Genomic DNA, 27,641 nt, shown 5'->3' on the forward strand with positions numbered 1-27,641 from the left:
GGTGATGTGAAATGTGAGCATCTTTGGCCTTAGAAAGGTTTGTCTGCCTGTCAGCATTGCCATGTAATATCCTATCTTGCCGTTGCTGTGACCTGTGTAGGCAAACCTTGAACTGTTTTAAAGAAAAGCTGGGAAAAATCCTCTGGGAAAGTGAGATTTTTTTTTTTTTTTTTTTTTTTTTTTTTTTTTTTTTTGACTCATCTTGGCTCTGCAGTACCTGAGTTCAGATAAACTCAAAATTTCTGTACATTGCAAATGCTCCAGACTGGACTGAAGTGGTATGGCTGAAGAGAATGCTGGTTTTGTTTCCCAGGCTTTAGTTAAGGTAGGGCTCACAAGCACCCTGATGGGCTGCGATATTATAATTTTCAAATGAAAATCAGAAATCAATGTTCCTTCCACTCAGCTGCTTGCATCCTAGTTTGGCCCCAATGTTCAAATGTTTACCCATGCTGTTGGCATGGTGTGGGGATCAGAGCTGTGGGGCAGAGCTGGGGAGTCACCGGCAGCAGGGTCAGGGATCAAGCTATGCATCAGGAAAGGGGTATTTCTTGGGGACAGCGAAGGGGCAGCAGCTGCTGGTTTGGGAAGAGCCCCTGCAGCTAATGGAGCCTGATTCCACGTTTGCCTCTGCTCCTGGGAAACCATAGCAAATCCTGCCTGCGCTCAGAGGAGCTGCTGGAAGTGTTTCACAGGGTGCGTTTAATAGAGAGATTGTGCTTCTGGATGGTTCCTTCACCATTCATGGCTGTGCAGAGTGCCTCACTCTCCCTGTTCAGAATGGCATGGCAGGCTCTCTGGTAACTACAGCAACGGCAGCTGTGGAAAAAATACTAGGAATGGATCGAAGGTATTTTTAGCTGTCTCTAATGCAGTGCAGCAGCAGGAAGCCAAGGCAGTCAGCATGGGATATATGGGCAGCATTTCCATTGACTGCCAGAAAAGAGCCCATAGGGCAGAACTTGGGAATTTCTTTTTTGATGTGATACGGTGTGAATTTGATGGTAGTTACTTTTGGGGGGGGTAAGACTAGTGTCTTTCTGTGTGTTTGTGAGATACACCGTTGGCTTAAAGTAATAGTGATTACAGATGCCTATTTCACAGGCTGTCATGGAAACTGGAGAGATTTGCAGTTGCTAAAAATGTATTGAAATAACAGTAGTAGCATCAGACAGTTTTTGGTTTGTTTTTTTAACAGTCCAGCTCAGAAGGTCAGATTCTGAAGTCATTCTCCCTTGTCTGTCTCTGACTCTGTTCCTGTCTGGGTAGGGATGTGAATGGCTTAGTCCAGACTGCTCCCCCAGCCTGCTTGAGATAATCTGGTGAAAATAATTGGCTCAGAGTGGCTTGCAAAATAAAATAAAGATTGGGGGTTTTGTTAGAGAAGGATATGGATGTAAATAACCCGTCAAGGATGAAAGAGGTAGTTGCTGGCAGAGCTATTACTTGCATCCTAGGTGCTTAGATTCCTGTGACAACAGCCTGTCCTTAAAACATGACAGCAAACTATTGTTTTCTTCTTTTCAGTTGTAGGAGATTTTATAAGCTGCTTTTTTAGGACACTGAGTCATTTGCATTGACCCAAATAATGCAGTGTGTTAGAAATGCGGTTTTAATTCTTGACTGTGACACTGGGTGAACTGAGAGTACACATGGCACTGTCAGTCTTCAGAGGCAACAAAACCAGACAAAGTCCTCAATATTTTTTTCCCAGTCCCTCTGGCTTTACAGAGCAATAGGGCTTCCCTGACTGAGGTCAGTGATGTTATAAAATCGGGTTCATGTGCAGTTTCCTTCCCTGTGTGCAAACCAGTCTGGAGGTGCGTCTGCAGCAAGAGAAACCATTTCTATCCAATGAGTGGTGAAGCCACCTGTTTCCTGGACAGCAGCAATCTGTGTGACGCCAAGGGGCAGCCCCGCATGGATAGGAGCATCCCCTGGTTTTGGGAAGAGCCAGATTTAGAGGATATAGGGAGGAAGGTCGTGGATCAGAGTTATTGGTGGTACTCGTTGCTCCAGAAATAAAAGTGGAGCTCAGGTGATGGGAATAATGGCTTACAATGAAAGCCTTGGTTTTTTTAATAGTTAAAACCTGGCCATTTGCTACCTCACAAGCTGTTTCCAGCTGGTGCGCACATTCCTTCAGCATTTACGGTTAATGACTCAAACCAGGTGTTGCACATGTACACTCAAGTCATTTGTGCTTCTGACCCCAGGTCTGGTGCTGGCTTTGTGAAAGAGCCTGGTCATCCCTCATGGTGCCCATGTCCTTCAGCCTTGCAGTAGTGCTATCCCCTATAGCTTGATCTCAGTTCCGTTGCTGTTCTGTTAGGGCCAGCACAACTGCATAGTTTTGGGGGCTTTTTGAAAAAGAAACCCAGGATTAGTTCCTGTTAACAGATAGCTGGTTCTTTAAATATCCAAACATTCTCTGTAGCAGGCAGGGGAAAGTTTAGGTAATGCTGCAAGTATGGAGGTAACTCTATCCACTTATCTGATGCCAAATTGGCAAGGTTTTAAAGAGTGCCCATTAGAAATGGAAGGCATCAGAGATAGTGACTAAGAAAGCCCTGCTCTGGCTGCTAATCGTGACTGGATGCTATCAGTACCCCATCCCGTCTTGCTTCCATGCAAAGGCCAAGCAGACAAAGGAGTTCCCTGTGTGGGGCTGTTCTGTCTGACATGTGGGAATAAATGAAAGGCAAATGTTAAAGGGGAGCAAGGGCTTGGGTTTTATTCCCAAAGCCAAAAGCTTTTCAGACATTCCTGAGAAGCATCTCGAAAATGGGAGGACTAGCACCACTAACTGTATCCTATGATCTGAAGGTCCTCTGCAAACCATGAAAACTCCCCAAACTTATTGTTAGTCTGGAACACAGTGTGAAGTGATGGAACAAACATATCTTGATGCATGCGCATGTAATGTATCTAATTGAGTCTTATTTCACTGTACCCCATTGCAGTCCACGGGCATGCTGTTTCCTGTGGCAGTGCAGGTAGGAGAGGCCACAGCAGCACTCGGAGCTTTGTAGAGGTGCTGTTTGTCCTCCAGGTAGCATAGATGTATGTTTGGGAGGTTGGTACGGTAGGACTTGGGCCAAGACAAGCACTCCAGGATTTAGACCTTGATCTATAGGATGCTTTAGAAGGGAATCTGGCTCCCCTTGCAAAACTACTTTTGATTTTTTCTCTTGGCAAGAGCTTCCCTTTGTCTCCAGATATATTGATCTCATGCCTGTTCCAGCTGTGACTCCATAGCCATGCTTAGAGCCTTCCAAGCCTGGCCTTCAATAACAAACTTCCTCATAAAACAGAAGGGCCTCATGTGTCATATATACCAGACAGCTGAGAGAAGCATGCGCGTGAATGCCAGAGAAATGCCACGTTTGCTTTGTGCCGTCCATCTTTTACAAAGGAGCTGCTACAAGCAGGTTATAAGCACCAACAGTGCAATTTTGTGCCTAGTGTTTCTCTCCTATGCTTGCAGCAATGGGTGGCTGTTGACCTCTGGAGTGAGAGGGTTTTCTCCACGCTGTTTAGACAGTCAAAATACACCAGGGAAATACAGAGGGGCTCCACCTGGCCTGTGCTATCACCCTGTTGGGAGATGTATTTGCAGATCCCTCCTATCTGTTGTGGTGCAGCAGAATACAGTATCATCACACATATGTTCCTGTAGCCTATGGTATCAGAGCTAAGTACCCCTCGGTAGTTGGGTGGCATAAATCAGAGGGATCCTGTGTCATTGTCTGTGCCTTTCTCTAGCACAGATTTTCCCGTTTCCTTTGTTTGTGCATCCCCACCTCTAGTTACGTGACTCCTGACTGTGGACGTAGTTTGTCCCATGCTGACACAGGTGTCTGTGTTGCAGTGAGCTGGAGAAGGGTCTTGTGTCTGGAGAAGGCTGCCGATGCCGTAAGTGCTGGGGCATCCTGCCCCTCACTGGTCTGCAGGGATTTTTGCCTGAATAAGGACTGTAGGATTTGGCATTTGCTTTATACCTCTTCAAAATGATTTCTTACTGAAACAATTTGGCCGAAACAGACACCAGCTGAGGCCAAGTGCTGGACCACCCAGGCCACTGGCCTAATCCACTGTGGCACATTTTTACATTCCCACAACATAAAATTAAATAAATAAGAAACAGACCAGAATGTGAGAAGCAAAAAAGAAGGCACGAACTGCTGGAAACTTGCCAGAGAATCTATTGATTCAGTAGGATAAATGCAGATCTTGATTGGAACAGTAGGTAGGGATCCCATTAGCTTATGGGGTCCTTTAATACTTCGGTGTTAGCAGGCGAAGGTCATGAGAACATAATAATCTAGATTTAGAGAAAGAACCGTAGTGTTGCAAATGCTGATGCCTCTGAGCACCAGCAGCAGAACAGCTCTGAAAGCAGGAAGAGGGGAAATCAGTTAAAACAAATTGCTGCGTAGGATTGCCAAGGAGGAAGCAAAACTTCCCTGTGGCTCCAAAGGTCAGCGGTGAGCTGGGGACCGCGCTCCCGGAGCAGAGCACGCGTGGGAGACGGGGCAGCAATTCTGCGGGGCACAAGGGCGTGACGTGGAGCTGCAAAACCCACTGGCAGCGACCACGGATATTTTGCAGGGTAGAGCCGTCTGCACAGAGGCAGGATTTTTTTCCTTGAAGATCTTCTTTACTTGTCTGTGTTTACTGCAGTATTGAGGGGGGAGGGGAGTGCTGATGAAAAGCCCAAGGGAAATGTTTTCATTTCCCTAAAAAGTAATTAAGATTTGGGCTTTAACAAGCAAGCTTTATTTGTTTTATTTGTTTAAAAACAACAAAACCAAATTATTTATCTGAAAAAGAGTATTTACCGAAAACTGTGGTGTGGCCAAAAATGAAAAAGAAACCATTTTTCCCCCCCCTTTTTTTTTTTCTCCCCCTCTTTTTACTAGAGGCCTTTTTAAGGTTGAATGTATTTTTAACCTGACAAATGTTACTGTAGGCTCTAATGCACGTCTAAAACATGTCAGACTTGGCAGAGCCAAGTAATTTTCATGCAGCCTGATCGATCCCTTCTCTAGAAGGCTCATCTGATGGGTGCTTGTGGCTGGCGGCTGTGGGATAGTTTCTCTGAGTGGTTCCCCCCCACACCAGTTAGGCCAGTGACAACTGGGGACAACTGTGTCACACAATGGTGTGCTCCTCCTTCAATGGAGATGGGAACTTTGCTGCCACCACGCATGGTCCTGGTCCTTGAGTCATCCCTGCCTGCAAATAAAATCAGTTCAGGAACTAAGTAAACTTAGTGCAATCCTCTTAAATAATTCTGAGCTAAAACAAACACAGAATTGTTTTTAAGTTCATTTGGATTGTTTTAATCGCAGGAAGCGTGTTCATGTGCAGAAGACCTTGCCTGTAAGAGGAAAGGCTATAGTGAATTATGCGAGGAGGTTCCTTTTCCTGCACTCAGCCTTGTTCCGAGGAACATGCACATGCCTGCAGAAATGCGATGTGGATTCAAGTAATGCCAACTCCTTCCGGGCTTGCAGCTCAGCTGAGCTTGCACAGACCTCGGTGAGAGAGGGATTTCACCACCATCAGGAGAGGAGTCTGTGGCAATGGGGGACGGCGGCCCCCAGCTCCCAGCAGGTACCTGCCCCTGTGGCAATAAAGTCCTACCCCAGACTGCTGTAGAAGGCAGAAGCTAGGCACCAGAGAGCAGTAAATAGGTCACATCTTTCACGCTTGATATGCCAACCCTGTTTAATCCTTTCCCCACCTCTTCCCACATATTTCCTGTCCAAAAATTCCTGACTTCTTTTTTCTTCCCTTTCTGCCGTTGTTGGAATAAGATTTAATCACAGCTAACTCCACTGGGGAGACAGTTAGGCAGGACTCATTTGCAATGGTGATGTACGTCTGTCTGTTAGCAGCCAACTCAGTGATAAATCACTTCACTGGATGCTCAGGATGTTGGTTTGGTTTTGGGGTTGGTTTTTTTTTTCCCCCTCCCCCTCCCTTTCTGTAGAAGAAAAGACGTGAAAGAGATGAGCTGCGTTGAAAGCCATTTCCACACTCACCCCCGCTCCTCTGAAGGGTTTGCAGCTGGGGGTGGGATACTCTTGTGTGCTGGTGAGTTCAAAATGCTGCAGTTTGCTAATGCATAAATACTGCAGGATTTCACAGTTGCTTTCCATGCTCCAGGGAAGACGGGAACATATTCAGGCTGTTAGAGGCGTTCAGAGGATCTTTAGGCCATGAAAGAGAGGGGATGTTGTCTCAAGTAGCAATTTCTTGCACAGCTGCACAGGTTTGCAGCAGGAGTGGATCTGCTGGTTATGCTGTTCAGTGGCAGACGAAATGGAGCGGGAGGGATTCAAGCAGCCTTTGGACACACTTCTGCACAGTTGGTTCTTAAGTTTTGTGGGGAAGCATTGAGTTTTTTTCCGGCTTTGCCTTGTCAGTCTAATTTAGGCTGGAAACATTTTTGCTCTATACTAATTTTTTTAAATGTATTTCAATCAGAGGAGCAGATTTGTGCTAGATTTGGCCCGTGGTGTCTGTGAACATCTTGTGCAACAGTGACCGATGCAAGTACGCAGAGTGCAGTTCAGCTTGGTTATTTAGGCCTGTGTGCGAGGCTTTTGAAAACAGTGCAAGGAGGAGAGGACAAATTTGCTTTCACATACACACAACTGTCCTTTGTTATTCTAAAATGTGGTTCTGGCAAACAGCAGCCACGGTCTCGTTCAGATGGCAGGAAAAGCGAGGATGTTCCAGGGCTGACGTGGAACACTGCCCAAGCAGGAGCATACTGTCCTGGTTTAGGAGTAAGCGTTTGACTTGAGGGTGGGATTAGGTGTCATGGTGACATTGGGCTTAGAGGCATGAGATCTCTTCCAGTCCTGCATCCCCCCTGCACAGCCTGATCCAAAGCTTGCTGAAGCAACTGGAAAGATTTCCCCCTTACTGCAGTGTCTTGCATCAGACCCTAAGCATCTGTGCTGCCACTGGGTGCCTGTGCAAATTAGCGTTATGAGTCAGGCAGAAAACTCATCCACTGTCTTCAGTAGATTTACCTCTGCAATGCTGCTGTAATTAATATTTCCTCCTGTTTGCAACTGGCTGCCCTCTGCTAAAGAATGAGCTTTGTCTGCATGTCTTTTATCATGTGCCCTTGATCTGGAGGCACAACTGCCTGTGCAGTTTCCTAGCCCAGGCCAGCTGAAATGGTTTGGGTTAGCTACAGCATTAGAAGTTGTATTTTTGGGTGTTCATTTGTTGTATTTTAGGTGTTTTTTTTTTCCCCCACATTCTAGGTCATAGTGACTGAATTGGGATAAGGACTGATTTATAACTTAAACAGCCCATGTGCCAGGGGTTTTCCATACTCTCCAGAGCACTGGTGTTGCTGGACTTCACATAGCTGAGCGTGATGGGGGACTGATAGGCAGGCTGTGCACTCTGTGCTTTGGTGCCCCAAGGAAAATGGGGACCCTGGTAAACCTGCTGTCAACAGATTGCAAGTGCTTTGGGGGTGGTGGCAGGTCCTGTGTAGGTGTGTGGACAGCCTTGGGCTCAACCGTGCTACCCACCTCTCTCTCATGCCATTATCGCAGGTCTGTTAAAGCTTTGGTGCCTAGAGGTGTGTGACTGAGCATCTTGGGTTGTGTTTAAAAATAGCAAAGCTTGATCTTTCACTCCAAAAAGCTGCGAGCAGAGGGAGGCAAATGAAGGCTCCCAAACTTACTGCCTTCAAAATCTTGTAGTTGTATAAGCCAGCCTTAACTATTGCCTTGTATCACACCAGCCTCCTTCACTTCCTTGCCAAGATCTGTGTTATCAAAGCTCAAAGCACTTTGCAAGAGAGTATCAGTCCTGAACAGCACCCGTGTGAACACTGCATGTGCAAAATGCTGGTAATTGTCACAGCTAAATAGTCTGGGTGAATCCTGGTTGTTTCTGGGATAGTAACTACCAGATAGTGATGATCTCTGACCTGTGACCAGGGACCAAGTGGGATCTGGGTTTATTCAGACTGGCTTGGTCCTTGATATCTTCAGGAATTCATAATCCGCTGGGTTTATAGCAGTGGGAGCTGTATGCCTCTGCAAGTCAGACCCCTCACCTCTTCCTAGCTGTGTCCTCAGCCTGTCTGTGACGACGGTCACTGTAAGCAATGTTCCCCACTGGGCCAAGAGGCATTTCTCGACATCCCAGCCCCACAGTGTTAACACCAAGCTACCACTCCTCTGCGTTTCATACTGGTTTTGTAGTTTTCTAATCTAATCATATGGAAGGCGATGTTTTTTCTCCACTCCTGGGAGCTTGCCATAGACATTTCAGCAGGTTTTTGGGTCAGGGTTTTTTTTGGCTAGCTGTTCCCATCTGCATGGGACTGGTGGGTTAAACATACAAAGCGAGGTGCAGGACTGTCCAGCCAGGCTCTTGACAAAACCATCACAAGGACTAAAGGTCCAACCTTCACGTGCTATCTGTATAAGATGCATCGTCACCATGCTAGCATGCAGGCTAGAAATTCAAGTCAAAGCAACGCAGGCTTAAGCCATCAAAACTGTCACTGAACAAGGAAAGAAAGGGGAGCAGGGGGGAGTCATGAACTTGGTGTTGTTTCTTGGGCTGCAGAAGCCAAGAAGGGAAGAAACCATCCAAGAAAAGACAAACTGGCATCTCTAAAGCAGAACGCTCTGATTTTGGCATTTGCTTTAAAAATCAAGACCTCTTTGGAGACTTTTATTGTTTAAAACCTAAAAACAAGGCAAGAACTGCAGTGCAAAATGCAACCAGCAAGTAATCTGTGACTGTCTGTCACTTATCTAGGGTTTTTTTTTATGCCTTAATCAGTGCAAAACACTCAAATCTGGGGCTGCCAGCCTGTGCTGCGCAGAGCAGATGGGACCTGACTGATGCTCATTGCTGCCACGGAGGGCCCTCAGGTGTGGGCAGAGAAGGTGGCACGTTGTTTTGGCTGCCGGCAGCTCACCCCTCTCGCTCCTTCTCCTCGAGGCTCTCGGACAGCTGCATGGAAGGCGAGTTGCTCACACAGCGGCGAAGCGGCAATGGCGTTCAATCTCTGGAGGCGGCAATGCGGTCCACCTGCAAAAAGGACAGGCAGCCATAAAAAGAACAGCCCTTTGAGCAGGGAGGTGCGGCCGTGCTTTGACACCAGCTGTGGTAAGGAGTGCTGATCTGGCACCCAGAAACGGGGGCACTGCTGTGGACAGCCGGTGGCTCTGCCCAGTGAACCACAGGAAAAGTAGCATAGGGTTTGAAAAACCCTGGAGATAAGGGTATCTGCTTTCTGCGGTGTTAATTCTGGGCTTAAACAAAGGAGGACTTTGTGCGTGCAGGATAACAATCCAGACAATGGGATTACTCACTGTAACTGAGATACTACAGGAAAAACTCAGCATGATGGGGGCTTAATCCTTGCTCTCCAGGGACATGTGATGTAGCGTAGCTCCGCTGCTTTTTCTTGCCTATCTGTTAACGACTATGGAGACTAGTGCTACCTCCTCTGCACCTTTGGGACCATGGTGGGAGCTTGCAAATAGCTGTGCAGCCCTAGGGGGGAGTCAGGTGTTTGTGAATTGGAGATTGTATTTTGGGACACTGAGATACAGTTACTGTTGAAACAGGCTGGGCAGGCTGGAAATCCGGTCATTTGCTACAAGTCCAGCACTGAAACTGGCCTGGTCGTGGCTGCTGTTTCTCTGAGAAACAACCTTGCAGTGCGCCTCTGGTAAAGCTGTGGCTCTGAAGGGACCAAGAGTCTGGGGCATGAACTCCCAAACTCATTTTGGGGAACACAGATGTTGACAGCGTAATTAGCAGTGTCAGCTACAGGCTCTGTGCCAGGTTGGGTGCTGCTTTGAAACTACCTGTGGGTCACACTGGACCCCTCGCTTTGGGCTTTTCTACCTGTTTCCATTCTGGGAAGCAGCATCCACCCAGGCTACGTGGTCTTAGGAGCAGCTGTAGTTCTTCCTCTATTTTTTCCAGCTATAGAATAATGGCAGATATTTCCCTTTGGAACAGGACTTTATATAGTGCTTTCCATAGTCACTGAAACAAGCAGAAAATGTCAAAAAACACAGCATTCCCAGGCTGGTGAGCCCTTGTCCCAGCTGAATGTTTCCCTGCTTGTTCCTACTGATGAGAAAAGTGTTTCCTAGCTGAAGTTTCCACGGTGTTAAAGCCCACGTCTTGCTGCAGTTCTCTTTTTTTCCTATGCTAATAGCAACCACCCACATCTACTCAAGACAGTTTTTCTCGGAGCTGTTACCAGTGTACCTCCAGTTATCCACAACCCCCTGGCTGCTGGCCTGCTACAAACCAGCTGGTTGCATCCAGCTGGTGCATTAAATTGAAGACAGCTACAAATAAATTACTTGCTTTATTGCTTTTCCATGTAGGCATTGGCCGCAATGCCACTTGGACACGTAGTAACCCAAATGGGAGGGGTAAAGTGTTGAGATACAGAACGCCTCTTAGAGAGATGTGACAGATTTTAAGCTGCAATGGATTTAGGAGCAGGTTTGAGCTCTTGCTTTGTCTCGCCTCCTGACCAGGAGCTGTGCCTTCCTTTCAGTGGCACCTTACACTGCACAAAGTGGCATCTAGTGACTGAACAACCACCTTCAAATCTAGATTAGGAGGGGAAAGGACAGGTGTCCTTTTCTGGATCCAGCAGTGCTGGGAGGAGAGATGATTGCCCCCAGGCCTCTGCCTCCTTCCCCCTTCAGGGGGTACAGTCCTCCAGTTTCAACAAGGTGAGACGCAGCCTGCAGGCACTCCCTAAACCCGTTCCTGCCCTCTCTCAGCTAGGCAAGCAAAGCCCAGGATGAAGCTTGGGACTGTGACAAGCCCTTGTTCCTGGCTGGCAGCATCTGGAGGGGGATGAGGGGCAGATGGCTTCAGTCCCTGCTGATCCCTACCCCAACTCTCATGTCTGGCAGCAAAAATTCCTTCCTAATCCCAGCTGCTCTGCTTGCAAGCAGGTGCCTTTCTGGGTTAGCTCATGTCGGCCTCAAGACCCACTTGGCCCCTGACTTACTTGGATGTGGTCCTGCAGGGACAGTCCTCGAGGCAATTAATTCATCCTACATTTTAAGCCCTGTCATGAGCCCTTCCTGAAGGCCATCTGCCAGTTATGCTAAGGGAGGTGATGTGGCTGTTCTGTAGGCTCCAGCCTGACCTGTAGAGAGGAAGGGGATAAGGACTACTGTTTTCCTTTAGCAACAGGATCAGCAAGGGTGTAATACACATTCACCAGGTCACAGAAACCTGTGACTCCTCATGGTGTGGGCTCTGTGGGAGTTTTTCCTGTGTGCGTAATTCCCAGCTTTGTGCAACTCTGAAATGCCCCCTAAATTCCAACTGGCAATGGCTGGCAGCACAGGCTGGATGTTACATTACCAGGGAGGTTGCCCTCTGAATATTAATGTCCTGTCTTGGCATGGCGCACGTGTGTCTTGAGTTTTCCCAAGGAGGACCAGTTGGGACTGTTTGGTTAGAAGAGAATTTTAATTTTCAGCAGTGTTTCTGGCTGGGCTTGGAAAAGCATGTCTTCCAGAGGATAGGAGATGATGCAAAAAATACAAGAAGGAATGTAAGTCCCTGCCAGTTTACAGCAGAGCGGTCCAGCTGGTGACTACAGGGGCCATTCGGTCTGTTCTGGTAGCGCTCTTGCACTGGTCTTGTGGTGGGGCTGCAGGTGCTGGAGAGGATGTTTTGTAGCTTAAGCTGGGTTTTCCCAGTGCAGGTGTGCCAGTAGCCATATGCTGATAGCCCCGAAGGGTGGTTTTGGTTATGAAACCAACTTCCAGGCACATCCTCAGGGTTTGCCAATGCGACGTGAGTCATCCTGTGCAGGCAGGCAGTGTCTTGCCCAGTATTGGGTGCTAGAAGGCACCTGCTTATGAGCTTGAGGAAGGCTTGTTCAAGTGGCAACCGGCATCAGAAGGGAGGAGAGGCAGTGTCTCCTTCCTAGCGATGACTCACTGGTGCATGTGGTACCACCAAAGTGGAGAGGCTGCTGGCGCATGCCATCCTCTGCAGCACTCTTGTGTCCCATGCCCTGCTTTGCTGGGGATGCAGAGATCTGTCGAGGTAGAGCTGGCACATCTGCTGCCAGCCTGCACCAGCCGGGAGGTTCCCACACATCCCCTGCCCCTGGACACGCACTCTCATCTAGCGCAGATTAATTCTGGGCAGAGACAGAAATGAGAGGAGCAGGGAGGTTTTGCCTGCGTCCCGTGCATGTTTGCTGATTTGTTCTGCCTAGCAGGAGCTAAGCATCACTTCGGTATAGCCAAGGTGCGGGGTTTGTCTGTGCAGGGTAATTTGCTGCTTAATAAGGTCTTTGGGTGCCCTCCTACTGCTCAGACTGAGCTGGCCGGGCCCGCCATACTGCTGCCTGTCCTGCACATGGTCCGAATGTATCTCCCGATGCACAGGAGCCCTTGGGAGCCTAATTGGCTCTTAGCTCTGAGCTGTGGTGGTATTGTGATCGTCTCCAGTGCCTCTGGGCTCACCGCCGCTTTTAGGATCCTGTGTTAAAGTAATGCTGCTACTCGCTGTCCAGACACAGGCTAGCAGCTTGTTTGTTTAAACTTGTTTCCATAGGAATTTGTAAGGACCATGGGAACATATTTTATTTGACCTAAACAATAAAGAATGAGACTGAGGAGGGGGGAAGGAGTCCCATCATGTCTGATTTGTGGGTCTGATTTTCCTCTTAGGCTGGGTAACCTCTTCAGCACTGAATGGACCATCTTGGCAAGTCGGCTTGCTTTTTTTCTTCTCCTTTGTTTTTTCAAATGCCTGCAAAGTATTCCAATCAGCTGATAAATGCATAGAAATAGGCCAGAAATAGCCTCTTTTTAAGCACACAGGCAGCTTTTGGGTCAGCTTGCAGTAGTTCAGAAACACTGCTTTCATGTCTGAGCTGGCGCTGAAGAAGCCAGATTGTCCAAGTGTGAGCATGGCCTGTGCCTCCGATAGTAGTGAATGATCTCGGCCCTCTGCAGTCTCTCTCTCTATGCGTTTGACTGTGCCACTAAAGCAGTACCTAAGGATTTGCTTTCTCGCTGCTTTGGAAAAGGACAGTGATAGTCTCCTATCTGATAAATGAAATGCATACGGCCGCGCAGAGCAACTTGGGCTCCTGGGGTGCTGTTAGTCCTCTGACAGGAAGGTTCAGGCGGCCTCAGGGGCAGCGTGGGCAGAGACTGCACAGGGAGTTGTAGCAGAGATGGGAGATGAAGCCAAGTTGTTGCAGCGTGTGGCTTGTTGGACCTTCCAAGCTGTAGGAGCTGGAAACGTGGCGAGCCACAAATAGCAGCAAGGAGATGCTGGAAGAGCAGCCCAGCAAAGAGGGTGTGTGAGCAAGGGGGAAGGCAGCTACTCAACAGTGGAACTGGCCAGGATGCTCCCCTGAGATGAATTTCCATCCCCATACAGAGTTTTTTAACGTTTCCCAGGAAGTCCTGTCAGCTGTGACTAAAGCTGAGGCCCTTAAATCCTCCTCGTTAGTGCTCTGAATGCCAAGGAGTGCTGCTATGGCACTGCAGGGTGATGCTGTGGGGCTGGCGAAACCACCAGGAGCTCAGGACCCACAAGCTCAACAGTTCGGGCTATCCACTTGGTAACAGTGTGCTGCCCTGAATGCTTTGTGCTCTTCTGCTGCTGGTCTGTGTACAAAGCAGGGGTAGTTCATTCACTCTATCTTCACGCCATTGTGATGAGTGTGGCTGTCTTCTAATCTTTTCCCCCTAAGAAGCAAATAGCTTTTACTTCTTTCTGAGCTGGTGTATGGAATGGTCGCTTTTCTCAAACTAAGAAGTGCAGTCTGTGAACACCCGCCTGCCCTGGGCAGCGGATCAGGCTAATGCGTAAGAAAGGCTCCGCTGCTAGTCAGTGTTTCTGTGAAATAGCACCCTGGTAACTGGGAGTCAATTTTACGGGCAAAACACCCCCTCCTCGTTCTGCCTACATCCAGCAAAAATGTTGCTGTGTACCATTTTCTTTCCAAACTTGTTAAGTGTCTAAAGAGGGTCTGAGGCAGGAATTCCTCATAGCATACCTATGGACTGCTGCTTCCCTATTGAGCATCTTACAGTGAACTGAGAACTGGCTTTTTTTGTGGGGGCAGGTGGCATCTCTCTGATCCCAGGTGCCACACGGGTGTTTTCTGTGCAAGCAGTTATTGTACAGGTCTACAGGTGTGCTCTGCAGTGGTGAAAAACAGTTTAACAGAGAGCAAGAGAAAAATAAGGTGTTGAATAAACACTGTTCCCAGGGTCTTGGCTACACACAGTACTCCTGCAAGTAAGAGTGAGCAGTGTTTTAGAGCAGAATAGGTAAATATAGGTAAATTAAAGAAATTTGCATGAATGCATATAGTCACCAGCTTGAGGCTCAGCACTGAAGCTGTCCTGAAGGCCAACATGCTGTGGGAGCTTGTGAAGGGTAAGTGTCAGGAAGCAGGTTGCCCTAGAGAGGCCTAGGAGCGCTTTGGAGCAGGCAATCTATTATAATTTATTCAAACCAAATGCTTATGCCCTTCTGTAAATCTCACTTAGCTTCTGGGAGCTTATTTATCTTCAAATACCATATTGTATAAAATGAACTCTATGTGGTATTGAAGAGTTCCTGTGCAAAGGGCCTGCAGGTCCTTTGCCCATTGTCTTACTGCTTTCAGCTACATCAGGATTTAAGGAAATGGCTTTCTTGCAACCAGAGCTCAGGACCGACTTGCTAAGGACACTGGATGTGTCCCTTTGCATGTCTTCTCACTGCCATTTTTATTAGCTTCAATTAAATGTGCTGTATAATGTGTGTGCTTAGACGGCCCGGATGGAGAAATGAGCACCCTGTCTTGTAGTTGCCTGTTAAGGATACAGCTCCCTTGCTCTTCAGAGTATAGTACTTGGAATGTATTAAAAGAAATGGGGGTGCCCTGTGCCCTCCCCGGTGTGACCGGAAATGCAGCCAGCCCTGGACAGCAGCTGATGAGAATCTCAACTCTCTGCTTTGCGGTGCATAGCCTGAGAACGAGTGCCTTGTGCTAAATGAGGGACCAAGGGTGGTGCAGCAGCCCTGGAGTCACTTTGGGAAGATTCTGCACACAGCCAACTTTCCATGCAATATTCCCTGCTCCTTTAGTGTCCTGAGCAGATGCGACCTACAGCTATGACAATGAAAGCCTAAAGCTTTGAGCTGTTTGACCTGTTTTTGTTTATCACTGTAATACAAGCTAAATCTGCTGTTTATTTTTGCAGATCAGAGCAAGCAAAAGTGGACAGTCTTGCTCCCAACATCTGCATAGGCACCGACTTTTATTGTGATACTAAGGACATATGTGCATTGTTTCAAGGCAATAAGCCTTAAAAGTAGCCTTTTAATACTTTGGTATTAAATAGTGGTACTTGTATAGGAGAGGTATTTGTCAGAACAGCAGCTCCAAGCTGCTCATGTTATCTAGGAAAATAAATGATCGTGTTTGATGTGCTTCCCCTGGAGAGGTGAAGGTCCCTGAGGAAATTAATCCATGAATGGCTCTGACTGGAGGAGGGGTGGAATTTCAGACAGTCTTTTGTCATTGTGGGTTTTGCTTCTAGAGTTATCCAGGCATTTTTTAGACATGAACAATCTCTTAAGCCCCCAGCTGTTGTTTTACAAGAATGTGCACTTAATTGTACTATCTCAGTATCTGTGTCGTAGTCCTCCACTGCTGGCTTTGCAAAACAGCCTGTCTGTACGTTACCCAAACGGGTTTCTTAAAAAAGAAAGTGTAACTAATATTCACTAAGCATGGGTTGTGTATGGGCGACGCTGACTGTGATAGAAAAGGAGTAGTTAAATGAAAATTAAGGTACAGAAGGTAATACTGACTGTTCTGCCTTAGGGGTATTTTATGGGCTTTCTTCTTTGTTCACAGCAAGATCGTGGTTAGGAAAGGGCAGTTAGAATATATTCTATCATCTCAGACATAAAAAAAAGCCTGGCCGGTTAGGAGAGAGGCGAGTTAAGCCCTGTGTTTTTCTGCTTTGTACGTATTGCCCTTAACTTTCATAGGGGTTACCTATTCTTAAATGGATTTAACTGAAGACCAGTAATTCCGTTTGTTTAATGTAGGGCACTTGATTTTATTCAAAGGGTGAGATACAAAAAAATAAGCAAAAAGACAAAACCCAAATTATAAAACACTACAGACAGAAGTAAGACATCTTCTGCGTACAGCACACAACAGGAAACAAGATACAGACTGGTCCCCACAAACCAAGCCAGCTGGATATGTACAAGCAGAGGCAAATAGATCTAGAAGGGAAGAAATGGTGGTATTTGCCACTTCAAATGTCTATTTACATAAACTGAATTGAAGGCAAATAAAATAGTTTTCTTTCCTTTTATTCAAACCAAATACTTCTTTGTTTCTTCTTCTTCCTGTTTCTGATGTAGAGGAGGGACTCCATGCTTTGAGGCAAGTTTGGTACATTCAGGTAGGATCTAAAATTAGCCACAGCTAAACACTGACATGCTACTTCAAGTGCTGAACTTCAGTCCCTCCCTCCATCCGACATGCTGCTGCCAGCCACCTACTTGTGACGTCAAGGACTACTAGTGACGGCTAGAGAGGAGAAAAGCCTAATTTTGCACTAATGCGTTGGTCTTCTTTATGCCTTTACACGTTTCAATCTGCAGCTTAACCAAACCTAGCGTGTCTAGGCTAGTCTTAAGGCTCCTAACTGAGCATGATTACCTGTCCTGTCATGTCTATGAGCTCTCTCCCACTTGACTTGGAAATGGTCTGTGTGAAGCCTTCAGCTCTTTCAGTACAGAGGGGTTGAGACTTCACAAATACGGGTGTCAAGGTAGCTTTCTGGCTCGAAGGGCGTCCCCACATCAATGGTACGCAGTTACCTTCCAGTCAGTAAGACCACGCTAAAAAGGAGATGGCATCTGCCGTGTCATTGTTGCACCTTATGCGCGGACACGGCTACCCAAATACTGGTTTGGGCTCTTTATAAGAATATGCACGCAGACAGTACTTACTCATCTGACAAATTCAGGAATGAACTGTCTATAGCCTTTCTTCAGTAGAGCTAGGAGGGAAAACCTTTCTGACAGAAGTATATTCCAAGTACAACTTGACTTCCTATTGTGTGTGGAATAACCTTATAGCGGTGTGGAATTTGTCTGAGTTCTGTTGGGCAGAAACATGTGCTGAGCCTGAAGTTCTCCGGTCTTTGGTCATTAAAAAACCCTAAGACCTATGGGCGTGCGCTTCCCTTTAAGCCTCTGTAGACATAGATGAGGAAAACATTACTGAAACCAAAATAAATTCTGACAAAAGTACGCAGTATTAGGAAGCTGCTATTCCAAATGGCAAAGGCCTTTATCTGCATTTACCTGTGGCTCAATTTTAGTGACAGGGCTACTGAATTTTTAAACACCTCAATTAGGAAGGAGGGAATTTTACTGGCTCAGTAAGCAAAACATTCATTTTGGAGAGCAGAAGACTGACTGGCTGTTAATAAATATCACAAGACATTCTAAAAGTTTTCTAAGGAAAAGAGAAACATCATCTGTTCATCAAAATGCAACACATCTAGACAAAATGAGGTAAGGAAAGCTAAGAAGAGTCCTTTATACATTCTCACTTCACACAGGCATGGCAATTAACAATAATGAGATGCTTAACAGATTCCCTACCATGCTCATCAGAGAAATTCTTCATAGCAAGTGTGCTCCACAGCATTCTTTGATATTAAGCATTACAACATCCGACAGCCTAGTTGCAAGTAGCGACTAAACCTCTGTTTTGGCAGGCAGAGTTTTGTACACTTCAGGCAGTTTGCTGGCAACTTGCAGAATGCAGGGGGTGAATACTACCTTTACTTCTGACAATGAAGAATCTGTCATGAGTTTTAATGCCTTAAATCACAAAGAACACGTATTCGTCTATCACAGCATAAAACCAAATAGCTCAGCAATATCTGTACAGTTACACCCAACATTAGAGTGTCAGACTTACATTTCTAACTTAGACTCCTGTTCTTTGGTCCTCTTTGTATACAAACTTACTTTCATAAATATTTAACAGCCTGCATTATCGAACTTTTACTGAATAGCAACTTGTATTTTAAGAAGGATGTCTACCATCGTGTTTGCTAGGAGACTCAGTAAGCTAGCGGACAATCATCTGTACAAGGCTAGATAAAAGCAATGCGTGCTGCTTCTGAGCGGAATAGGAGAAAAAGATCTTAAAATAATTCTCTGGCAGGGTTCTTTCACATGAGATCCCATGCTAAGGAGAACACAGGATGTGATACTGCAAGTCCTTATGTTGTTGTGCTGGGGGGGGCGGGACACGGGGGGAACCCTGCCTTGGTTCAAGCCCTCCATGTGAAAGGTTTGCTCAGTTTCTCTTCTCTTAAGCAAGCTGAGTGGGAGGAAGAGGAAAAGAAACTGTCTTCAAATTGTGCATTGAACACGCGTTGTTTTTTCCTTAAGGACAAGTATCATCTTCAAATGAAGCAGGGAAGTCTACTGGTCATGTTTAGGCAGAGGCACATAACTGTTATGAGTTAGTGCCTCATAAGCAAATGCTGTATAAATAAAATGCAGTATTTACTACTTTGTTCTTAAACAGACACTGGCAGCACAATGTGTTCCTAAATTAATAGTCTGAATACTATGTATTAATAAATGTACATATATTGGTTTTGAGAAGCTGTTTCCAAGCAGGCAGCATTTCCTTCTCATAATAAAACTAAGCCTTGAGCTGATAGTGAATTGAAGTTAAATAGTTACTGCGGCTTTATATAAAGTAGAATTGCTACAGACATAGCCTTTGGAAACACCTCGGTTTGAGCAGTCATCTTCCATTGTACGAGTCAGCCTGGATTGCCGCTGCTTAGCAATAGTCATCCTGTGCAAGGAGAACTAGGTTTTAAAGGGCAGTGGACAGTGCCCAAGCACTGCATTTGCTAAAGCAATTCTTTGAGGGCAGTAAGTGACCTGGAATATTTGCCAGCACTTGGCAAGCATTGCGTTACGCCTTGTAGCGGGTTTTTCTTTTTATGGTGTGTGTGTAAAGCTAATTTAAAACCCATCAAGCTGGTAGGAAATTCACCTTTTTGCATTTGGAAATACATAGCTAACTGCCCTTTAATGACTTTGAGGAAGTCAGTGTTAAGTCTTGAAGGCGTATTTTCTGTGTAATTTCTGATTCTCTGCAAGCTTGTTATAAAACTATTACCAAGGTATGTATTTCTGTCGTGTCTATTAAGCCTTTTTTTATCCCCTCCAATTTTAAACCAGCTGAATTTGACACAAGTCACATACGAACGGCTCCTAAATAAACCAGGGACTTTGGCTAACGTAGTAAGCCTCAGGAAGGGAGCTTTAGTGCCATCTCTGCCAGAGAGATAAAAGGTAGAAACATTCTTCTACGCATTCAGACTAGTAAGTGACCTGCATAAAGCTGGTTCCTTAAGATGTGTTTATAGTGCCTCAGTGCTCAGTTCAAGGGGAAAAATCCTCACCACAGAAGACTTCTACTCGTTTAAAAAAACCCAAACCAACAGCAACAACAACACCAACACAAACTGAGCACTGTTCATATTCCTCTTTTCCCTCACTTTGGTAAGCATCTGTACTGAGTCAGCCACTGCTTCCATTTACACTTGAAGGCGTGAGTTCCACTGTCTTCATGGGCACAACTACAGGTATATGCTGGTGTTACACAGTGCGTTGTGGCCCACCGAGTCTACAAGATTGTCACTTGCTAGGTATTTGGCATAGATAAAATCCTTCTGAAGCAACGTTATTCACCTAGAACATTTACCATGTGCCTAAAATTTAGGAGGTTGTGACAGGTCAGTTGAATTCCCTTTTGTACATGAGGCAGAAATTGACCCCAGATGCTTGTTTACAGTTTCGTTCACTGTTAAAATATCTGCACAAGCATGACCAGTAACAGCTCTTGTTCCAGTTGTATATTCTGGTATCCTGCTTCGCTGCCTCAGACCATGACAGGTAATTCATTCAATGGTTTCTCATCAACAATTGGAATGAGCCACACTGGATAAGAAACAATGACATTATCTTAAAGTGGAGGGCCCCTTACCTAGAAGACTCAGTAATCTTTAAAGAAAACCATTTAAACATCTTTCATGGAAGTCTATTGTTCAAAAAAACCCAAAGCTATTGACATAGCATGTGGAATCAATTTGACAATCACTAATGTAATGGAATTACGGTGATCTTATACACAAACAGTGATTTACCAAAATAAGATTTACCTAGGGGACTTTAAAATCAAGTTATTTTGGTACCAAAAAAAGTCTTTCATTTAATTCCCCTTTGCCCCTATGATTCAGATGATCTTTCACTCTACTGTTACGGACTTGGCCAGATTTCTTGGAAAATCAACCTGCAGAGAGGGAGGAGAAAGAACATGCTTGTGAGTATTTACACACTTTCTTTGTTTGTGTATAACTTTGTCATGTGTGGAACGTTTGTTCTGCGTTTAAAATTGAAAACGATTGAACATATTTTCTTGTTAATTTAGGACTATCTGTGCAAAAAAAGTCCATAAACCTCAATTGTTACAACTCCACTGTCAGGAACTAAGGAGTTAGTCCCTTTAGTCTATGTTGTTACAGTGCTCAAATGATAAAAGGTCACTGTGATAAAAGGTAGAGGCCAGTGTCTGTATTAAGATCAAATACCTAACACAAACAGACTCCATTTGTCACATATCCTTCTGTGGATTGTTACCTTCCTTTTATCTTCCTACCAGCCCTCCGGAAACTGTACGCTCGTACCAGAAAACAGACACATGTCCAAACTCAAACTGCACAAGACTCAGCCAAGTGTACTAGACTGCCTTCAGGTTTTGTTCACGACAAGCTTCTGTAATTGCCAGGTTTACCATTTAACCTGGTCATTCCAGTAGCTCAAGCAATTATACAGACAATCCCCGCAGGCTTCCAACATCCCCCAAAGCATCTTTTCCAGATCTGCAGATAGCAAACACGAGTGCAGAAGGGAAGGAGTACTGTACTTACATCGTATCCTCTGAGAACTGCAAGATGGAAAGCCAGAAGCTGAAGGGGGATAACGCTCAGGATCCCCTGCAGACAGTCCACTGAATGGGGAACTTTGATTGTTCTCTTATTGTTCTTAATTGTCTCAATGTCTTCCTTATCACAAATCACAACAGGTCGCCCCTGCAACAAAGGGAAATGTTGAAGAAAAACAGGTCTGGAAGGTTCTTTTCTCACTTCTGTTCAGAGCACCAGTGGCAAGAACTTTTTACTTAATCTAGAACAAAACAGCTTAACCCCCTATAGGCATCCCTGTAGCATATTTTAAGGGGTAGACAAACTACACTTGGCTTCTGCAAAACTGCTCTTGAGATGCCCAGAATACCTACTAAATTCACGTTTTAGGCAGTAACACTAAAGCAAATAGTTTGCGTGCCCCGTAAACTGCTTTTGTATTAAACCCAAACATTTCTGATGCACTGTGAACTTTTGCAGGTACTTACCTGCCGCGCAATGACCTGCTGGAGAGCATTCTGGCACTTGGCATATGTATGGTCTCTCATGATGATCATGATGACAGGCATGAGTTTGTCCACCAGCGCGAGAGGGCCGTGCTTCAGCTCACCTGCCAATATCCCTTCAGAGTGCATGTAGGGTAATTTCTTTGATTTTCTAGATGGGGAAAAAAATCATCCGTAGAGCTTTGGGCAAACTTGTAATTTTTCTTAACCACCTCCACTTTATTTGTAACTTTGTAAAAACACATTCTGGCTCTCCTCAGATCCAATATGTTGACAAGCCAGCCTGAAAACCTAGATCAAAGTAGTGCATCTGGGCTGAGCTGCTTGCAGGCCATCAACACTTACAGTTCTAACACCAAACCTACCACAGGCCTTATGATTTACCATCAGCCAACATATCTATCATCACAGTCTTGAACTGGGCAGGCAAACGCAAAGAGGATGTGTTTGCATGTCAGTGGGTGACAGCACTTACAACAACAGGAATCTCCTCAAACGTAAAAACTGCAATATATGGTTCTAGAAAGTACATGCTCAGTTTTGGATGCTGAGCATTCATGGAAATGCCACACCAACAGTTCAAAGAACTGATTTATTAGGGTGCCCAGTCTGTCACAGTAAAGCATTCCCAGTGTGAACGTGGAAAATACACCCTTTCAACCCACTGTAACCTGTGACTTGGGTATCTTTAAGTGGCGGTCTCAGCAGTGTTAGGGTGAGTTTTAGCTATTTGAGCCAGTACGTCAGCCAACACACCATAGCTGTTAGCTGCTTTTAAAACAACTTGTAGCCATGTGTCGTTTCCTGTGCAGAAATCTGAAGTCCATAGCTAAGTGTGTTTGAACCAGCTTTAAATAAAGAAATCTCTTACCAAAGCTCCCTCAAGACATGTAGCGTAATGGTAGCCACGTCCCATGATGAGAACAGACTTCTGATGGTATAGCTCTGTGGCTAGCTTCTGGATCTCATCATCCATACTCAGCACTTCTTTAATTAAGTCTAGAAGGAAAGAGAAGAATTCAAGTTATGTGTGCTTATATGCTTGTGCCTCTCCAACTATACGTACTGTTTATACTTCATATACACAGATAGCAGTAACTTGCATAAAAATTGGGACTCAATGTTTTAATAGTCCAATTTAGTGGTCTGAAGACATTAGAGAGAATGTGGTTGCAAAAGTTATTGCTAATAGCCACGTTGCATGTATCTGATCCCCTCGGTCTTTCAAAGCAAAGTTCATCTGTGCTATTGAGTTTCGCTTGGTGAGATGCAATAAATGCAGCAGTTTCCTACCTGGCAGTCCCTTTAGACCACGCATGATTTCCTTGCGCCTTTCCTGCATAGAAATTCTGTCGTCACACATCATCAGAGCAAACATCACCAGAGAGACAAACTGGCTCGTATAGGCCTAATAAGGTGGGGAGAGAGGGAGAGAGAGAAAAAACACATCATTACAACAGTAGCCAAACGGTTGTCACCTACTACATAAAATCCTTAGACTAGTTGTTGACTTTATTCGTAACATGATACTGAATGGCAGCTTTCATTCCAATTAAGTAGCAAAGATGAACATGAAATTCACAGGGCAAATCTCATTTGAGCAAATCTCAAATGGAGGCATACAATGGCACGATCTCCTTATACTCCAAGAGATTAAGATACAACAAGCAAAATGGAATATTTCTAAGATTCCATGGCGACTATTAAATCCTGTTTTGTGACCATACCTGTGTCCTTCTTTACTGCAAGTAAATGCTGAAAACACTGAAGACATGCAGATCTGTTAACTGGAGCTGCACCACTAACATCTGGCCATCACAACAGGTCAGCTAGCTGAAATTTTTCTGGACCACATTCAAGGAACACAAAGGCAGCTGAAAAGGTAAGTGATTTCCCACTCCCCTTCTTTAAGAACAGAGTCTGAACTCTTCACCTTGGTAAGGTTCCATATTGTCTAAAAGACCATAGTGACTTCTATCACTGACTTTGCAGAAGAACAACTGCACAGGCAAGTGAAATTAGTGCTCAAGTCAGGGCAATTCTATTCACAAAAACATTTGAGGCACAGTATCAAGCAGCTATTGCAAAGTCTAGCCTCTGAAGTCCTTTTAAGACAAACGTTATGAAATGGTCTGTGGTGCCAGCCTGGGATTGAAATTGCTTAGAAATAAGATTAAGGTTCATAGTATTTCTGTCCCTCCCTAAACAATGATCAAACAAACTTTCATGTTGTCATACTGGAGGAGATTTATATAGGTCTGAAGGAATCTAGAAAAGCTTCAGTTATGCTGGCTAGCAGAGTTTGATATGGAATGTGATCTACTTTGTTTTGGTGCAGTTGACGGTTATGGAAGTAGAGAGCACTAAGCAGTTGTGCTAACAATGCTTGGGTTCTTTATATTATGTTCTCAAAATGAAGTTCTGGGCAACCTTAGGGCAGAATCTTTTCAAGTTTGTATTTCATATACGCAAAACTTTGGTAACTCCCCACATCACCAGAGAGAAAATGCCATTTTCAGTTATCTCCAAACTGTAATGTTGGCTATGTGAAAACAACCCAGGGACAAACAACTCGTTCAAGAGTTTCTTGTAAGAGACTCATGAATTTTCCATGATCAAATTCCCCAGTGAACTATTAAACTCAAATGTGGTTTTTGGCTGAATTTATGTAACAGATTGACATCATCTCGCCTCTAAATATAACTAAATCAAAGCAGATTTCACCATGCAGAAGCACTTCATCAAAATGAAGTGCAGCAAAGCAAGTCATTTTATACTGTATCACACGTAGCCAGATGCATCAGCCACGAATAATTCTGTTAGGTGGGCATAAATACTGGTTTTCTGTAAAAGACCATTCCCCCACTTGCTGAAAGTATAGTTTTAATATCACACTTTCTTTAGTAAAGCAGTCCATTAAGGGCAGTTACATGTGGTCAAAGTTTCCATAATCTTGTCTTTGAATTTTATCTTTAGACCTTAGTTTCAGCTGAGTCTGCCCCTCAAGACAAATGAAGGCAAAGAGGAGAGAATTCTTGTCTCTTGCGGAGTTCTTTCCTCTGAGACCCCTTTGCTTTCAATGTCTAATATTGCTTCCTTAATAATATTTTGTTTACAAAAAAAAAGAGAAAAAAAAAAGCCCTTTGCACAATACCAGAAAAAGAAAATGAAGAGTGTTGCTGGGCACATGGTCATTAACTACACAATTGTCAATAGCAACTGGTAAAAAGGGAACAGGAAAGCATTTAACAGAGGACCCATGATATAGCCAACACCTTCAGGAGGAATTTCAGTAACAATAATCATCATCATCAGTGAGGTCTATAAATTTATGACTTACCTTGGTACTGGCAACCCCAATCTCTGGTCCTGCATTGATATGGACTCCACAATCTGTCTCTCGTGATATAGAGCTGCCAACTGTGTTAGTTATTCCTACGGTTAAGGCTCCTCTCTCTTTGCAGTACCGAAGACCCATCAAAGTATCTGCCGTCTCACCTGAAAAAACAGGTATTGACAATGCTGCAGTTCAGTATCAGTTACTGCTGTCGCTGCAGATGTAGAATTGCAGCGATTTCCCAAATAGAATCTCAAGAGGTTTGTATTTGCCTGCAAGTCAAAGGAGTTAGTAGTTATTCCATCCCTGGCATGCTGTGGTTTAACCCTAGAACGAAGACTGTGAAATCCAGAAAACACAAAACCTAACAACAGTATTTGGTGTGAGGCAAAGTCAGTATTCTGCTATGGTTTAAAAAAAGGCAGTTCAAGTGTGTCGTCTTTAACACCAACAACTTTCTTTCTTCTCCTGGTTAATAAAAATTCACCTGGGGCAGAGCAGGGTGGGGGGAAAACATGTATTGGGGATATCTGGACATAACCCAGCTGAAGCATACAGTGGATGCAATGGCATTAAGTTACAGCTAGCCTTTGGAGTCCTCCCACCACCTTACTGCCACCGAAACTCACGGAATTGTTTGGCTGATGGTGCTTACCAACAACACGTGAGCTTGCAAAATCTGTTATCGAAGAGGTTATGTCTAAAACTAATTATCCCTGTTCAAAGTTGTTTGCTCTATGCAAACACAAGCTGGCTTAGATCAGACTTCACTTAATGTTAAAAAACACTAGATGTAAAGGAAGCAGAAAAAGTTGGTTTAAATGAATATGGTGGCGGGGGGCAGGGAGAAAACCTTGCACTTGAGGATCCCAGCAGTGCTGCTTGCCAGCTGATCTGCAGAGATGGGACTAGAAATAGAAGCTACTGTGTATTCCATCTAGTGTTACCAGTTTGCTTTTGTCCTAAAAGGACACACCTCTTTTGAGTACTCCTGCACGTGTAAGGTGACAAGAGAGTACAAAAACTCCCAAGGTTAGTTCGGTACACCTCTCCTTCAGTACACCAATGCATAAAAACTGCTCTGCATACTGCACTGCTTAAGGCAAGTTGTATAGGGTGGGAATCTAAGGCTGGAAAAACAGATTTATGGGTGGGGGGAACTGGGGTTATTTGAGCTCAGTATTTACTTTGGTTTTGTATTGCCTGATAACCAAGCTCAGGTTCCAGGGAAATCTTTGTTAGCTTGCCACATCCAACATTTCAGGGGAAAGATGCATCCCCTAGTGTGTCCTCAGTCATATTCCCTGTTAGATTGGGGCAGGAAAGTTTCTAAGGGGAAGAAGCAGCATCTGCATGTGTATTCAGAAAACCCAGGGAAAATCTGAACATGAGCCCCCTACAAAGAGAGGATATTCTGAATTACTTGATACTGAGAAGAAAAAATTGCTACCAAAAGAGTATTTTAACCTATGGAGAAAAAGTAATGAGTAGTTTTGGTATCAAAGCTGAAGATAAATTACAAAAACCTACAGTGGTAAATGCAACTAAGAGGAAAAAAAATACTGTAGTTTCGCACTGCAGTTGTCCTTGAAAATAATATGAATGCGATATACATCACTGCTTTTTTTTTTTTTTTTTTTTTTTTTTTATGCTTAAGTGTGTCTTTTATCTGGTATTCCATTCCCAGATTGTTATATTTTTTGATACTTGTGTGTAATAGTTTCAATTCTTTTATAGATCCAATCTACCGTAGAGCTCAGTATTTGGTAGTGCTTTAACTAGAGACCTAAAACTATTCAAAAGAAACTATCGAGTTGCCTTTACCCAGAGCTCAGTAGCGTTTTTTTAGTCTGTTGATTGATGGAGTATTTCCTCACAGAGAAAGGAAACAAAACTACTGTTACCATATGTAAGACTCAGCTGAACAAAATCCTGCCCCAGCACGCAGATGGACAGGAGGAGAGCCACTCTATTTTTTCCCCATTTCTAGTATGCGTATGCCAATTTCTTCTCTCACGCGTACCACATGCAATCCTACAGGCAGGCACAAAAATTTGGCCCTGCTGCCTTTTTCCTCCCAAGCTAACATTTACAGGAAAGAAGGGAGTGAGTGGGTGGTAAAGCGAGACCATACCTGACTGGCTGAGGAAAAAGCAAACATCATCTCTGAAGACAGGGGTGTTTCTGTCCAAGAAGTCACTGGCTAGTTCAACCATAACCGGTAATTCAGTCAGTTCTTCCAGAACCTGACGGGTCTGGTAACAGCAGATGTCAGAAAGTTAACATGTTACATCATGTTTAAAAACCCCAGTGTTTGGAGTACGAAAAAAACCTTCCAACTGCCATACACTGGAAAATATTACTATCAAAATACCATTTGAAAATTACTGCTGGATTATATTTTAATTACTCAGTATACCCACTCTCAAGTCACACAACTACCCCTGTGAGAAGCGACCCTGCTTTTGGCACCACAAAAAGCCTGAGGCCAACTCCTCCCTCACACACAGATTGTTCTTAAATAAGTCTCACTTATTACATAATACTACATAGATATTATATAATACAGGGTGTCCTCCTATCATACCGTAACTTGTATTACTGAAGAACTCAGAAAACACCACCTGTATCCAGGCCAAGCCAGAAACTTGTTTTGGCTAGTCAATGGATTACTGTTAACATTATTTTACAGAGCTGGCCAAGATGGACAAAAATTTTCTTTTCTGGTCCTTG

General features: G+C 44.6%; 1 protein-coding gene across 1 annotated transcript in view; it reads right to left on the reverse strand.

The window, feature by feature from the left end:
• Nucleotides 1–16,112: 16,112 nt before the first annotated feature.
• The window catches only part of GFPT1 (glutamine--fructose-6-phosphate transaminase 1), a 37,323-nt gene continuing 25,794 nt past the window's right edge, over nucleotides 16,113–27,641 (reverse strand). Inside the window, 8 exon segments of the mRNA XM_030036087.1 lie at nucleotides 16,113–20,434; nucleotides 21,072–21,233; nucleotides 21,554–21,703; nucleotides 21,705–21,722; nucleotides 22,443–22,570; nucleotides 22,865–22,979; nucleotides 24,912–25,069; nucleotides 27,043–27,163. Coding sequence (XP_029891947.1) covers nucleotides 20,390–20,434; nucleotides 21,072–21,233; nucleotides 21,554–21,703; nucleotides 21,705–21,722; nucleotides 22,443–22,570; nucleotides 22,865–22,979; nucleotides 24,912–25,069; nucleotides 27,043–27,163 — 897 coding nt within the window. The 3' untranslated portion in view covers nucleotides 16,113–20,389.

This window comes from Aquila chrysaetos, chromosome 13, assembly GCF_900496995.4.
Source record: "Aquila chrysaetos chrysaetos chromosome 13, bAquChr1.4, whole genome shotgun sequence".
Lineage (NCBI taxonomy): Eukaryota > Metazoa > Chordata > Aves > Accipitriformes > Accipitridae > Aquila > Aquila chrysaetos.